The following is a 16,837-nucleotide window of genomic DNA, read 5'->3' as shown; positions in this document are numbered from 1 at the left end:
GTAGCCATGTTATTATACAGGTTCAGTTTTGTTGAGAAGGTGATTAATTTAGAGCTGAACAATATTTACATTTTGCATTTGAGAAAGAAGTTTGTAAATAGATCTGGATGACAGAAGTTGTGATTTTTTGTAACTTGTGTGTAAATGTATGCTGGATCATATTTTAATATATTGTTTTTCAATAATGATTCCCTTAATAGCACATTATCATCTTTTTAGAGTATGTTGCAAGACAAGTAGTACAATAGTTCTGGTGTAAAATTAGTAACTGACTGGTGGATGGATCAAAAGTAAAATAAAACAAAACACATTACTGGAAAACTTCTCTGATATCAAACATAATGTTTCACAGTGTCACACAATGATCCTTTATTGTTTTTTGGATATAACAAAACAATAACCTTTTACATTTCTGAAATACATTTCTTAAAAGAAATAATAAGAAAGAGTATGTAATGCTTAAAAATACAGCCTGGTAAACAACAACTGACTGAAAATTAAAACAATACTCTGATGTATTTCACAGAAAGTTCATGCTTTATGATGTAGTGTGTACTACATTAAAAGAGATCAGGCCATCATCAGAAGATATTGCCCATAGGAAACACAGCAACTTAAATGGGAAATTTCATAACAATAATATCATTCTTTCATGGCAAAGTATAACACATAAGAAATCATTAACAATCCTTCAATTATAGTTGTATATAACCTCTCAGGCACAATTATGACTTTGATATTGAGCATCTTGAAAAGTAATTTAGAATAAAGAACTATTTGGTCCACAATAAAATATATGTGTATGTCTGTGAAACTAGCCATTATGTTTCAGGTAACACTCACAAATACATAACAACAGCTAAACTCTCACAGGTGAAAGGACCACCAGAATGTTTATAGAAACAGTAATGTAAAACTGATGATACACCAGTTTCATTGCAATGCATCACTGAACATCTACACAAATTCAGCAGGGAACTGCTACCTTCAGTAGGTATTACATCAGGAACATCAGTGTAGGAACAGTCACAATTTTGGGACTTTTCTTTGTATTTAGACCAGATTTCAGTATGCAAATTGCTTGTGCTCTGAGCTAACAAGAACAGTTACATACATAAAAATGTCTTTTTATAGTGCTTGAATTACGCAGATTTACACCCATCACTAGAAAAAAGGTTGTTGGGATTTATTATTTTGCCAGTTTTGTGGATCTAATATTCTGTAAGATTCACAAGCTCTCAAAGATAAAAAAAAAAGACTGATGTGGTTCCACACCAGTTAATGTGATTGTCAACATTTACAAAATCTTGCTCAGACACCAAGGATATTTGAAATGAAACAATTTCCATGGAGGGAGATGTTAATGTCCTTATTTCATGTACAATTATTAACACAAATGAACTTTTAATAGTGCTGCAGAGTTTTTGTCCAGCCTCACTTGACAATGACCCTACATATGTTTGGACTGTAATGTGCAATAAATGATATCTAATACCAATTCTGCAACCATTTATTAATATTAACTTAAACAGATATTCATTTCATCTTTCCAGAGTGGAAAACAACCAAACTTTGAGTATGGACATAAACTAGCTGTGGACAATCACCATCTCAACATTGATATAAATGAGCAATTTACAATATTGCCCAAAAGTGTACAGTCTGACAAATAGACGTAACATTGTATTGACAGATGTTTTCAAAGCAACCTGAGGAACAAGCCTGTCATTAGTTTCTTGTATGTTTGTACTCTTCATGTTCAATAACTTAAAACTGTAAGAACAGTACAGCTGAGAGAGAGCACTGCAAGAAAATAATGTTCCAAATATTGCAAGTAACCCAGGGCTTAACAAGACAATGTTAACCCTGTTCATTCCTACATAAAAAGAAGAATTGCCACAATGAATCCTGTGTTAAGATTCTGTCAGATTGCCAGTAAAGGAATGAAACAGTTTCACTGCTCAATCCATCCAGCAAAAGCCAATACTACCGCCCAATGATAGTGGGTTCATCAGCCATTGCAATTTCTTCATTTGGAGCACGAGCACCTTTGTGTTTACGAGAGTACATCATGAAAGAGGCACCAGAAAATAACAAGAAAACAAACACCATCCATGCAAGGTATATGGAGAAACCATAGTGGTGTGTGGCACCTGGTGGGAATGTGTATGGTAGGTGTTTCTTCTCGTATGCCACTGAGCTGATCAAGACCTCAATCACTGCCAGAGTTGAGCCACCTGAAACAACAGGGAAATGATTATGTGACATCCTAAATTTTTCTATGGTGAAAGTGCATTTAAGAACAGTAATGTCATTTCTAAAAATGCAAATAGCTTTCCCTCTCATTACATGAAAAAGTGGCCTGTGTTTTTCTAAGGAACTATAAATGAAAGCTGTCCCTATGTACAGTCATGTATTAAACATAGATCTGTGAGAGCATTTTAAAAGTGTATAAAAATGAATTCTTAAAATTGGAGACAGACGAGTCATGTACTGCTACTGCAGGATATTTAGCACTGAGAAAAAGTATTTATTTCAGTATTTTAGTCATTACATATTTGCATCTTGATGTGAAATTTGAATTGATAAAAATGTCCAAATGCAGATAAAATTGTAAGATATCACCATAGAGGACAAGGCAAAGAAAAAATGAAAGACTGACTCATTTTTCACAGTCATTTATACTTAACTGACAAAATTGACCATGCATTGAGGTTAATGCTTTCATATGGTGCATATCTTCTCTGAGTTGATCTGTAGTTTCAATGAACACTATGAGTTTAACATGTTTTCCTGCCGTGATTACTCCTAAATGAAATTTCAAGTAGTTTAGTAATAAGCATCTGTTCAGTTTGCATTAATTAACTTAATACAGTGATGGATATGGTCATTCACATAAATTTATTGAGGAGTTGGTGGTTCATTCTACATCTGGCATATCATATACAGTGTTTTTTTGAAAAAAGTCATGTAGTTCTTCAGGCAATAGTATTGCTCAAAACTAGAAGAAAAATTCTGATAATGATATTTTCAGAATATGGGCCATTTTATTTGTGACAAGTAATGTTTAATATTCAATGATGTAGTCAGTTCTACTCTTGCTATTCATTGGCTAATGAATTACCAGTAATCTTGTAGACCATTACCCTTGCCGAAAAACAACCACAATTTATACATGGCAAGGCGTTACCTCTTTTTCTACGGATCACGTGACAGTACCCTACTAAAATATTTAATGGATGATAGATTGGCCAAGGAGGTTCAGTAGTATGACCTCCCCATTCATCGGAGCAGAATGCACTGGATTACTGGCTATGGGGACATTTAAAGTTGTTGACGTATCTCTAAACCATGCACAGATGTTACAGGTGCATTTGACTAGTGTATGTGATGAAATCCAAATGGAGCCACATATATTGGAATGAGTATGTGATTCACTGTGATGAAGGGTTGGAAGATGTGTCAGGATGTGTAGATAGTGCATGCAGCACTGCCTATAGTGTGTACTTCCATGTAACAGACAGATGAGACTGAGAGGACAGATTTGCCATTATCTCTGCAGGTATTGGTTTCTGGACATATCATTACATGAGCTTTTCTTCTAGTTTTAACTAATAATACCTCCTGTAGGAACATGTGACACTTTTTTCAAACACCCTGACTAATTGATTCATCATTTCCCAGGAAATAAACTTTTCTTGTAATATTTTCGAACTAAGACTGTAAGAACCATTTGATTGGCACATATTAAATAGATGTTGTTGTTGTTGTGGTCTTCAGTCCTGAGACTGGTTTGATATAGCTCTCCATGCTACTCTATCCTGTGCAAGCTTCTTCATCTCCCAGTACGTACTGCAGCCTACATCCCTCTGCATCTGCTTGGTGTATTCATCTCTTGGTCTCCCTCTACGATTTTTACCCCCCACACTGCCTTCCAATACTAAATTGGTGATCCCTTGATGCCTCAGAACATATCCTACCAATCGATCCCTTCTTCTAGTCAAGTTGTGCCACAAACTCCTCTTCTCCCCAATCCTATTGAGTACCTCCACATTAGTTATGTGATCTACCCATCTAATCTTAAGCATTCTTCTGTAGCATAACATCTCGAAAGCTTCTCTTCTCTTCTTGTCCAAACTAGTTATCGTCCATGTTTCACTTCCATACATGGCTACACTCCATACGTATACTTTCAGAAACGACTTCCTGACACTTAAATCTATACTCGATGTTAACATATTTCTCTTCTTCAGAAACGCTTTCCTTGCCATTGCCAGTCTAAATTTTATATCCTCCCTACTTTGACCATCATCAGTTATTTTGCTCCACAAATATCAAAACTCCTTTACTACTTTTCCTAATCTAATTCCCGCAGCATCACCCAATTTAATTCGACTACATTCCATTATCCTCATTTTGCTTTTGTTGATGTTCATCTTACATCCTACTTTCAAGACACTGTCCATGCCGTTCAGCTGCTCTTGTAAGTCCTTTGCTGTCTCTGACAGAATTACAATGTCATCAGTGAACCTTAAAGATTTATTTCTTCTCCGTGGATTTTAATACCTACTCTGAATTTTTCTTTTGTTTCCTTTACTGCTTGCTCAATATACAGATTGAACAACATTGGGGAGAGGCTACAACCCTGTCTCACTCCCTTCCCAACCACTGCTTCCCTTTCATGTCCCTTGTCTCTTATAACTGCCATCTGGTTTCTGTACAAATTGTAAATAGCCTTTTGCTCCCTGTATTTTACCACTGCCGCCTTCAGAATTTGAAAGAGAGTATTCCAGTCAACATTGTCAAAAGCTTTCTCTAAGTCTACAAATGCTAGAAACATAGATTTGCCATTTCTTAATCTAGCTTCTAAAATAAGTCGTAGGGGCAGTATTGCCTCACGTGTTCCAATATTCTATGCAATCCAAACTGATCTTCCCTAAGGTCAGCTTCTACCAGTTTTTCCATTCGTCTGTAAAGAATTCGCATTAGTATTTTGCAGCCATGACTTATTAAACTGATAGTTCGGTAATTTTCACATCTGTCAACGCCTGCTTTCTTTGGGATTGGAATTATTATATTCTTCTTGAAGTCTGAGGGTATTTCGCCTGTCTAATACATTTTGCTCACCAGATGGTAGAGTTTTGTCTGGACTGGCTCTCACAAGGCTGTCAGTAGTTCTAATGGAATGTTGTCTATTCCCGGGGCCTTTTTTCGACTTAGGTCTTTCAGTGCTCTATCAAACTCTTCACGCAGTATCATATCTCCCATTTCATCTTCGTCTACATCCTCTTCCATTTCTATAACATTGCCCTCAAGTACATCTCCCCTGTATAGGCCCTCTATATACTCCTTCCACCTTTCTGCTTTCCCTTCTTTGCTTAGAACTGGGTTTCCATCTGAGCTCTTGATATTCATGCAAGTGGTTCTCTTTTCTCCAAAGGTCTCTTTAATTTTCCTGTAGGCAGTATCTATCTTACCCCTAGTGAGATAGGCCTCTACATCCTTGCATTTGTCCTCTAGCCATGCCTGCTTAGCCATTTTGCACTTCCTGTCGATCTCATTTTTGAGACGTTTGTATTCCTTCTTGCCTGCTTCATTTACTGCATTTTTATGTTTTCTTCTTTCATCAATTAAATTCAATGTTTCTTCTGTCACCCAAGGATTTCTACTAGCCCTCGACTTTTTACCTACTTAATCCTCTGCTGCCTTCACTACTTCATCCCTCAAAGCTATCCATTCTTCTTCTACTGTATTTATTTCCCCCATTCTTGACAATTGTTCCCTTATGCTCTCCCTGAAACTCTGTACAACATCTGGTTTAGTCAGTTTATCCAGGTACCATCTCCTTAAATTCCCACCTTTTTGCAGTTTCTTCAGTTTTAATCTGCAGTTCATAACCAATAGATTGTGGTCAGAGTCCACATCTGCCGCTGGAAATGTCTTACAGTTTAAAACCTGGTTCCTAAATCTCTGTCTTACCATTGTATAATCTATCTGAAACCTGTCAGTATCTCCAGGGTTCTTTCATGTATACAACCTTCTTTTATGTTTCTTGAACCAAGTGTTAGCTATGATTAAGTTATGCTCTGCGCAAAATTCTACCAGGCGGCTTCCTCTTTCATTTCTTATCCCCAATCCATATTCACCTACTATGTTTCCTTCTCTCCCTTTTCCTACCACTGAATTCCAGTCACCCATGACTATTAAATTTTCGTCTTCCTTCACTATCTGAATAATTTCTTTTATTTCATCATACATTTCTTCAATTTTTTCATCATCTGCAGAGTTAGTTGGCATATAGACTTGTGCTACTGTCGTAGGCATGGGCTTCATGTCTATCTTGGCCACAACAATGCGTACGCTGTGCTGTTTGTAGTAGCTTACCTGCATTCCTATTGTTTTATTCATTATTAAACCTATTCCTGCATTACTCCTATTTGATTTTGTATTTATAACCCTGCATTCACCCGACCAAAAGTCTTGTTCCTCCTGCCTCTGAACTTCACTAATTACCACTATATCTAACTTTAACCTATCCATTTCCCTTTTTAAATTTTCTAGTCTACCTGCCCGATTAAGGGATCTGACATTCCACGCTCCGATCCGTAGAATGCCAGTTTTCTTTCTCCTGATAACGACGTCCTCCTGAGTAGTCCCCGCCCAGAGATCCAAATGGGGGACTATTTTACCTGTGGAATATTTTACACAAGAGCACGCCATCATCATTTAACCATACAGTAAAGCTGCATGCCCTCGGGAAAAATTACGGCTGTAGTTTCCCCTTGCTTTCAGCCGTTCGCAGTACCAGCACAGCAAGGCCATTTTGGTTAGTGTTACAAGGCCAGATCAGTAAATCATCCAGTCTGTTGCCCCTCTTCTGCTGTCCCTCTTCAGGAACCACAAGTTTATCTGGCCTCTCAACAGATACCCCTCCGTTGTGGTTGCACCTACAGTACGACTATCTGTATCGCTGAGGCACGTAAGCCTCCCCACCAACAGCAAGGTCTATGGTTCATTATATATTATTATAATATTTTATATTATTAAAATAATTACAAAGGATGTATTCCTGAACTTAAGTTTGAAATTTTTTCTGCATACGATTAAAAAAATATGCATCCAGCAAAATTATCAACTACACATAAATATACCTAAAACATATTTATAATTTTTTAGCAGCCGTATTGGATTTGGCATTAAAACTGAAAATCTGGAACACAAAAAATTCTAACCTGAGGAAAGCCTTTTTGGTACAATTGAAGAGCAGCATCTTTTGAATGTTACCGCATTTGCCTACATGAAAGTGTGAAATCTCCCAAAACCACATACAAATTGGCCAGTATAGCTGACTTACCAGCTTAAGATAAAACTTTGATGGCATGCATCTTTCCTCTATTTGACACACTACTATAGCAATGTTTTAACAGAATTCACAGTTCTGTAAATTCAAAAGTGTTATCACCCAGTTGAGTTCAAGTAGGTACAAACACATGTAGGTAACACCTTTTTCAACATTATGAAAATTCAACCCCTTTTTCCCCTGCAGCACAGAATACAGGCTTTCTTCTTACAGACTGATAAATCTGGGCCTGTAGATGGAACTTAAATGTACATATTTACAGAATAATACAGTGTCATGGTTGTCACAAACACAAGGTGCTTGAGAAAAGTAATGATACTGACAATACTGCCAGTGATCTAGCAACTCTCTGTTGTTGTTCTTGTGTAGGGCAGTGTGTTCATCCTTTCCAATTGCTCAGTCTAAGTATCAGCCCCATACAGCCATCAACAGCAGAATTTAGGGCAACATAATGCCATCAAGCTTAAACTTGGGAATCTGAGAGTGTGACCTTTGTAAAGTAGAAACAGGTCTTTGGGGAATATTTCTTATGAAGAGTATATGTTTTTTGCTGGCACAAATACTTTTTGGAAAGCTGAGAACACGTTGAAGATGAACATGTGTGTGCTATTGTGAGATCACACCAATGTGTAATCATAAGGATGATGGGTGATGTGTTAAACTTAAAGACTGTCACCATACATAAAATTTTGACTGAAGTTTTGAACATGTGAAAGGTTTGTGCCAAAATGATACCAAAACAACCTCACAGCTGAGTGGAAGGACAAAAGTATTTGTTGATCTCCTTGAGGGGATTGTCAATGACCATGAATGGTTCAGTTGTGTGATCACAGGTGATGGATCCTGGATTTTTGAGTATGATCCTGAGACAAAGTGGCAAAGTGAAGGCGGGCACTCCACAACTGAAGAAAGCTCAAATGACCACTCAAAGATCAAAACAATGCCAATTTGCTTTCTTGACAGAAAGGGTATCGACCATAAGGAATTGGTTCCTCCAGGGAAAACTGTCAACCAAGTGTTTGACAAAGATGTCCTTGAAAGGCTCAGGAAGAGTGTGAACCAAGTGAGATGAATGGATGCTCCATCACAACAGTGCCTACATCATCACCATTTTGGGACTTTGGAGAGCATTCAGAAGAATGTGGCCAATATGTTAAAGGCACTGTCAAGGCTGGAAACGATGGCTCTGCCAGTGTATAACTGCTGTAGGGAACTACCTTGAAGAGGACAAAATTGGTTTTTGAAAGAAATAAAAACTTCGTTCAACAAAAAATTAACCTAATTACTTTTCTCACAGACCTTGTATTTGGCTCTTTTTTCTGAATATGCTGCATATTCCAAGGTGGACATTAGGGTGGGACCTAAGAACAAGGGCTTAAATTGCTGCAAGTGAAATGGGCATCAATAAAACTTATAATTGTCCTCACAAACATTTGGATGTTTCCTCTAAATGTCATGTGATTTCCAAGGATATGGTTATGGTGGGACCTGATAACACAGCCTCCGACTCCCCCCTGGATGTGTAGTGGATTTTGCACGTATGTTGTTGTGAGGATGACAATATACCTTTATCTCAGGCTTCCAAAAATGTAGCCTGCCCAGTGTCCTCTCATTGGCTGAGTGCAACCAGCAGCTAGTACTCCTCCTTCAGTTCTCATAATACCTTATGGTGAGCACTGACAACACTGCCATGTGGAACACATAAGTACATTATAGGCCCCTGTCTAGACTTTTACTGTCTCCTGAAGAAATGTATATTGTTGCTGAGTATTTGTCTGATTTTAAAGTCAGTTCTATTTTGATTACAAATTATTTGAGTTAAACTTTAGTTTAAACATGGTAGATGCTCATAAGAAGCCAAGGAACACAGTATGCATTCCCATGTTTGGCAGCCTGATGAAATTTACTTCCCACCCATCACTTCCCTCCCCACATTCACTGTAGTTCTTAGCCATTCTGGAGTCACTGTTTTTTCTCTAAAATTTCAAAATAAGCCTGCACATGACCTTCATCACCAAAGTTTCATCTGTAAATGTAGGACAGTCCCTGTATTAATCTGTTACACAACATAAAAATGTTGATTTTGCAGCAAGTTTAATCTGTGAGTATAAGGTGGCCTGTATTTTTTGAATGATGAATTTGAGGAAACAACCTCATCTTATGATTAGGTAAATGTGTTGATTAGGTAAATATATATCAGCTTCTTATATTCTCAAAAACACAGGAAATGTATTGCATATTTTATTGTCCTAATATGTCACTCTGCCTATGGCCTTCAATTCAATACACTCATTTCTGAACTTAATTTATCCATTTTCATACAAGGGTGGTTTGAAAAGTTCTCAGAATCACCATGAGAGGTCACAGCTAGCACAACGAGTTGTTCACATGATATTCATTGGACTGATGCCTGTAAACACGTGCCACATCAGTCCTCTTGAAAGACAGGTGTGGCAGTGACATGACTCTGTTGTTGTTCCCACATAGTGATTTGTGGACAAATGAATTTAATTTTGGTCGGTAAGAGCTTATATGATGAGCCATGCAGTGGTCGGCCAAGATGTGTCAATACTCCAGAAATCATTGCAAAAGAACACAAAATGGTCATGGAGGATCGCCGATTGAAAGTGCTTGAAATTGCTTACACTTGCCAGATGTCATCTGAAAAGGTATATCACATTTTAAATGAAGAATCAGAAAAGAAAAAATTATCTGCAAGATGAGTGCCATGACTCTTGGTGCTGGTTAAAAAACGAACGAGAATGGACATATCGGAACAATGTTTGGCCCGTTTTAGGAGCAACAAACGAAATTTATTGCACCAGTTTGAGACCACAGATGAAACCTGGGTGCATTACTATACCCAAGAGACGAAACAACAGTCAAAGCAAAGCAGTGGAAACATGCTGATTCTCCACCACCAAAGAAAACAAAGACAATTCCTTTGGTGGGAAAGGTCAAGGCATCAGTGTTCTGGGATGTGAATGGGATTCTGTTTTTAGATTATCTACCCACTGGGCAAACAAATACTGGATAATACTATGCTAACCTTTTGGACAAACTGCATCAAAAGATACGCGAAAAAAGGCAAAGTTTAGCACGGAAGAAAGTCATCTTCCATCAAGATAATGTGCGCCCGCACACATGTGCTGTCGTCATATCAAAATTGCACGAACTAAAGTATGAATTGTTTCCATACTCGCTTTTTCACGTGATATGTGTCTGTCAAACTTCCATCTCTTTCCATTACTGAAAATTTTTCATGGCAGACAAAGATTCACTTCAAACGAAGAATTGATAGCTGGAGTTGACAACTAATTTGCACGTCTGGAGAAACTTATTTTTGAGATGGGATCAAAGCACTGGAACATAACTCGACCAAGTGCATTAATTTACAAGGAGACTACCCTGAAAAATAAAAAAAGTTTCAGTGATGTAAGCACTTTTTTTCTATTCCGTTCTAACTACTTTTCAAACCACCCTCGTACTATTACTTTGTTTAAGTAGGGTTTCAGAATGGAGGTTTGTATTGTGGTGTTAATATCTTTAATGGTTTCCTGGCTATTATCAGATAGTACAATCCCCAAATATTCACAAACAAAGAAAAATAGTACCTTATTAGCCACTCTTCTATAATATAGGCCCTATCTGAATTGCTGGACTCGGAATGTAAATTCCAGTTAATGCTAATATTGATATTAAATATATTTTCAAGTTTACAGGCACCTGACGGTGTCTTCTGATATCACTTAACTTACATAAATGCTTAGTATTAAGTAATAATAAAAACAGTATCTGAGCAATTAAAAGGAAGGATAGTCACTTTTGCCAAAATAACTGTTTTTATACATAATATTCTGATTTATGAAGTATTACAAATTTCCAGAAGTCAGAAACAGTCTGAAAAGCCTGTAAAGGTGTTGCGAAGTAAGTTATGCTGAGAAATAACTGTTAAGAAAAAAATTTGGTATGTTGCTCCTTTCCTGAGTTGATAGCATTAAAGTTAGTCAATCAGGCTATTGCATTTGCAAACTCTAGTGGCTCACCAGGGATGGTGTTGCCAGACATGTTATTCATGTGGTTTCTTAAAACCAAACAAGAGAAAGATACAAAAACTAGATGTGAGACAGAAGTAAGGATTAAACTTGGGCCAAAGGCCAAGCAGTCTCGTGTGCTGTCATCTATTCTATGAGCACAACTTCCACTAATTGTATCTGGTGGGCCTCTTGAATTTGTGTACAGAATGGCCTGATTGGATAACTTTAGTGCTCTGAAACAGTGTAACATATCAATTTTTTTAATGACTATTTCTCAGCACAACCTACCTCGCAACCACCGCACAAGTTTTTCAGACTCTCTGTGATCACCTTGTATTTGTAGAAGAAATTCACTTAGTGAACAATTTCAATAAATGGTATTGCTATTATACTTTGCAATGGTTCTCTCCACCTATGAATGTATATACTGAGAGCTGTTCCTCATTTGTTCTAATTCCTTTCTTTCTCTCCTCCTCTGGTAATGCTGTGTCTATAGGATGTGGCTGATACTATATTGCTTCCTTAACTACGTAATGCTCTGCCATTGAACTATTTTTCCCAACTTGGCACTCAAATTATCTTCTTCCTCTCCACTACCAAGCCCCATGCTGTTGACTTTTAATAATTTTTGCATATTTTTTAAAGCTTCGATAAGAGTTTATGGGAAAAAATTCTTCAGAATGTTATATTTATAGTATTCCTTCTCACCAACTACTTACTATTATTCGTCTGTGGTACTGACTCTCAGATATGTACTATCTTTTTCAAGAAAAGATATCAATCTGAAATCTTTCATTCATTGCATAATAGCATTAGAGTAAATACAAAGAAGTACTTCATGTTTTACACAGATTATTTTATTAGGAATGCTACCTGAAATTATGGTATTACTTCAGGGGTCACATTAATAATATCTGCAGCAGTTACATTTAATAGCCTATGATCACAAACATTACATAAATGAGACTCTATACATCAACAGAAACTTTCAATTGAAATGTGGTGGCTGTCTATAGTTCCTAATTGATGAGTTAGTTTGTAACCACAAAAAGATTCCAGAAGGCTTATATATGGTTCGATAGCCAGTCATCAGTGTAAAGTTTGCAATAAATAAATGTTATTGACAACAGTTCTTGAAGTCTATCTAACTTTTATACAGGGTGTGCCGTTTAAATCCAGACAAATGAAACTTTTTTTTAAAAGTAAATTAAAAAAAAATACAAATGAAAATGAAAATTCTTTTATGTGTAAGTAGTTGTATCTTTCAAGAGTAATATTACTCAATGTAACCCCCTTCAGCTGCACTGACTGCCTCCAATATTGTTCTGGAGTCATCACACACAGTCTTTAAAAGAGTGCTGTCCATATTAGTGAATGCTGCCTTGAAGTGGTGTGACATTTGGGTGCCTCATCTTTCTGGTAACTCTTTCAATGATGCTCCAAATGCAGTAGTCAAGGGGGTTCAAATCTGGGCTATTCAGAGGCCAGAATTCCTTTGACAAGAACATGTCAACATTATCTGAGAGCCAGGTTTGGATTAAATGACTCATATAAGGTCCTCCTCTGCCATCCAATGCATTGTTCATTTTCTGACATTCAACACTGATGCCAATTTCTTCAACGATTGCCATGGGTCCTCTGAAATTGGGGCCTTCACCTTTTCAATGACTGCCATAGTTCACAACATGTGTTTCCTCAAATGAGGTTAGTGGAAGCATCCCCAGACTCCAGACTCCGCTGAAGCATTATACTTGGCCACAATATTGTAAACAGTTGATCTTGGGTACACAAAGAATTGAACTATTCCAGTGGGCAAACACACAGTGTGAAGACTTTTGATAATTGCAGCTCTTTGGTTGCACTCCACACTTGTCCATAACATCTTGGCCATTTTGAGGTTCCTATGTTTACTAGATTCCTATGGCTTTCAATTGCGACCTTCAGCATAACTACAATACTGCAGGAAATTCAAAGTGAAATGTGTCTGGATTTAAGTGTAGCACCCTGTAGAGGTAATACATGTGTCATTGTACCTGATAAATTCTCAACTCAGAGAGATAAATATGTACATGAAATTGGATAATTTTTGGTGAGGGGAAGAGAAAAACTCACTACATGCAGAGGAGGAAATAGATATTAAGATAGTTGTTCATGCCCACATTTGATGAGAGAGAAAACTCATCACTGTATCCACAGGTTCCCATTACAATCAGTAATTTAGAAAAGAAAAGTAAAAAAGCAAAGAAGAAAAAAGCACTATTTGTTTTTCCACCAGCACCTACTGCTTCCATACATTTCATTTTATTGGGTGCTATTATGCATCACAGGATTCTGGTGCATTATCATTTGTGATACTACAAACTGCAGTTAAGGGTATTCAAACATTGTCAGAAAAATACTACGGCTTTAGCAAACACTGCAGTATTTAGGGTGGTTTGTCTCCTCATGCAGTTCATGGGAACTTATGCAGGTTTCCTTTGGCACAATAACAGTTTGTGTATGGTTCTTCAGTAAAGCTGGATGAGAACCTATGCAGAACAATGATGAGATGAAGTCCCCAATATTTTTGTTTGTTGCTTTCTCCCTCAGATTCTTATTAAGCTGTGAGAAAGGACTGGTCCAGCATCTTGATCTGTGGATCCCAGACAAACCCCACTCCCCTCCCCAACCCCACAACATAGGTATAGATCTGTTAGGAGTTTTAGAATTGACACAACCTGCTCCCCTCCCTCAACTGTGGCTCCATCCCAGCTTAATCATAACTGATTCATTTCATCTAAGTTAGTGCTGTGGTGATTTGGTGAAAGTGCACTAAGTTTTCTATATCTGAGAACCCTTAGTAGACTGAACAATAGACAGATTATAAATTTAATTGCCAGTTGTAAATAGAAATACATTGCCACTTACCTCACCTCTTATTGTTTAGTTGAAACTGTCATCCCAGATAATGATGCAACTTATAATGATAATGACGGTGAATAAAAATAGTGAAGCTATGGATGTTGGTTTAGATAGTGAGCATAGAAAGGAGAAAAGGTAAAAGTTATTGTTAGACACTTCTTTACTTTATTTCTGCTTGTATTATCAAAATATTGACAACCAATAAACAGCATAAGTTTAGCATAGATATAATATTAACTTACTTAGGTAGGTTATTTATATCAATAAAACATTCTGTAGTTTTGATTAGTGGAAATACATCAAAAATGAAATCTCATAGCCAGGGAAATATATTTCTGCCAAAGTAGGTACCAGTACCATACAGTAGTGGATTGTGCATTTCATTTTGTCTCTGAACAAGATTACTGAAAGAAATACAGTAACCAGCCACTTTTTGTGCAACTTTATTTCCACCAATACAGTTATATCTTCATCAGTTCTTATAAATTGGCTATATGGCAAATGCTGCACAGCACCAGTGCATCAGTGAAGATAAAAGTGTGTGTATTATGCATAAAAATGCTAAATAAGAAGCTAAAACAGAGTAAAAAGCAGCTGCAATATTCAAAATGTTCTATTGATGAAAATAAGTGTATTACACAAACTGAAGATTTAAGGAAATCTAAAATGCATTTTCGTGTAAACAGAGCTACATAAAACAAGGCTGGTTGCTGCATTACCTCAAGTAATTTAACCTCCAACCATATAGCATTTTCTCTTACTTTGTAGTTAAAAAAAAAATTTCAAGATGGTGATACAATAAACTGAATGTGAACATTTGTTCTGTATGCGGCAAAAAAGATGTAACAGCTCTCAGGAAAAGAAATATGAAAAACTGCTTCAGGTTTGCATTTGTAGGTAATCTATTTTCGTTTAAAACCCATGCCAGAAGTTTATTTGGAGCACGCTGTTTCTTGTCATACTTCCAAACCCAATAGACAATTGTTTGGAGTATTTTTAGTATACAGTCATCAGGATTTTGGCTCACTCACTGGGAGTTCATTGTAAGCTCCAAGCCTGTACCCACATGTTACTATTCAGCTGTACTGACTGTCATACTTAAGAACAACAAAATATGCTTGGTTACAGATGGACTACATCTTTTCAAAAAAATCATAAAGTGAGAGAATTATATGAAGTGAGCTAGCAAAGATTCCATTTCAGCTTATTACTATTCATTTCATCAAGCAATTTCCACTGCACTTGATACAACTACTCATTCTTCAAACTTATTAATCAAGTCATCAGAAACATGTCACACTCCCCCACCTGTAGAAGCTTTTCATTCTTACCTTTAGCAGATGCAATTCAAGACAAAGTAAAAACTGACAGAATTACTTCTGAGTGGTGGATGCAGGTACATTTCAATTCTACAAAAGCTGAATAGTCTCTACACATTTTTTACTAATGTGATGGGACTGTGGCATTAAAACGTTAGAGTATAAGGCTCGGTTGAGTGGTTTCCAGCACCTCCTTGAGCTGGCACAGATATTATTGCATCTAACACAACCAAATGATGGAATCAAGTACACACAGACCAAGAGTTTCCTAGATGCAAGGTAATCAAGGAGAAATACCAAAAGTGATGTTCTGAGCATAGAGAGCATGCACATACATCAGCCACTTTCTGTGAGAGAACAATACGTACACACTCAAAATTTAATAGAGTCTGACTGTCAATAGAGAAATTACAAATAATTCCAATTTTAAAATACCATATTGTTTTTTTTTCTAAATATTTAAAACTTTAATACAAATATAAATTGCATAAAATTTTCCATTTCCATTTAACATCCCACAAATGTTCTCTTATTGATCATGTGACTGTCATCCAGGTCATAGTTCTATCCATACTTTCAGTAGTATTCCCTTTTCAAATAATCACAGTGTACTTAATTTTCTGTAAGATATACCAGTTCTGCAGTTGAGAAAGCGGGTAAATATAATCCTTAATGCAAGAGCTGCTCACCCCCAAAGAACAAATTATATCCTCTCCTTCAAAACTCAGCCATAATGTGTGAATGACCTGACTACATTTAATGTTGCTTTCAAATTTACACTTTCAACCATTTTTATATAGATGAAATTAACTGTATGATTGTATCTATTGCAGCACAAGAAAAAAGATTCAAGTGTTCCATTTCTGAACTACTTGTTTCATGTGTTCAGCCTATTTCACAGCATCAAGAGAGCTGGAGCGTTAGTTTTGGCACTGCCAGCAGATTTCCTTCCCCATCACAGTCCTATTCAAGCTACTACTCCAACCCTAATTATAACTTTATCAATGGGACATTAAACCATAATCATCATCAATTCCTTTCCATGTCATATCACTCAACAGCAGACCAACTGAAACACTATGAGAGGTACCAGAAGCTTACTACTGATTTTAAAATTAATTGTTATCAAGTTTTTTTGTTTTTATTATAGTATTATCCTGATTTTATCTACACTGAAAAAGAGCAAACATTCTGTATACCAAATGTACATACTGATCAAA

At 36.7% G+C, this 16,837-nt stretch overlaps 1 protein-coding gene across 1 annotated transcript in view; it reads right to left on the bottom strand.

The window, feature by feature from the left end:
• Nucleotides 1-344: 344 nt before the first annotated feature.
• The window catches only part of LOC124594287, a 321,387-nt gene continuing 304,894 nt past the window's right edge, over nt 345-16,837 (bottom strand). Inside the window, exon 5 of the mRNA XM_047132649.1 lies at nt 345-2,237. Within this exon, the coding sequence (XP_046988605.1) occupies nt 1,987-2,237 (251 nt within the window). The 3' untranslated portion in view covers nt 345-1,986. The remainder of the gene's footprint in view (nt 2,238-16,837) is intronic.

Source organism: Schistocerca americana, chromosome 2, assembly GCF_021461395.2.
Source record: "Schistocerca americana isolate TAMUIC-IGC-003095 chromosome 2, iqSchAmer2.1, whole genome shotgun sequence".
Taxonomy (NCBI): Eukaryota; Metazoa; Arthropoda; class Insecta; order Orthoptera; family Acrididae; genus Schistocerca; species Schistocerca americana.
This window is presented reverse-complemented; position numbering and strand designations above follow the sequence as displayed.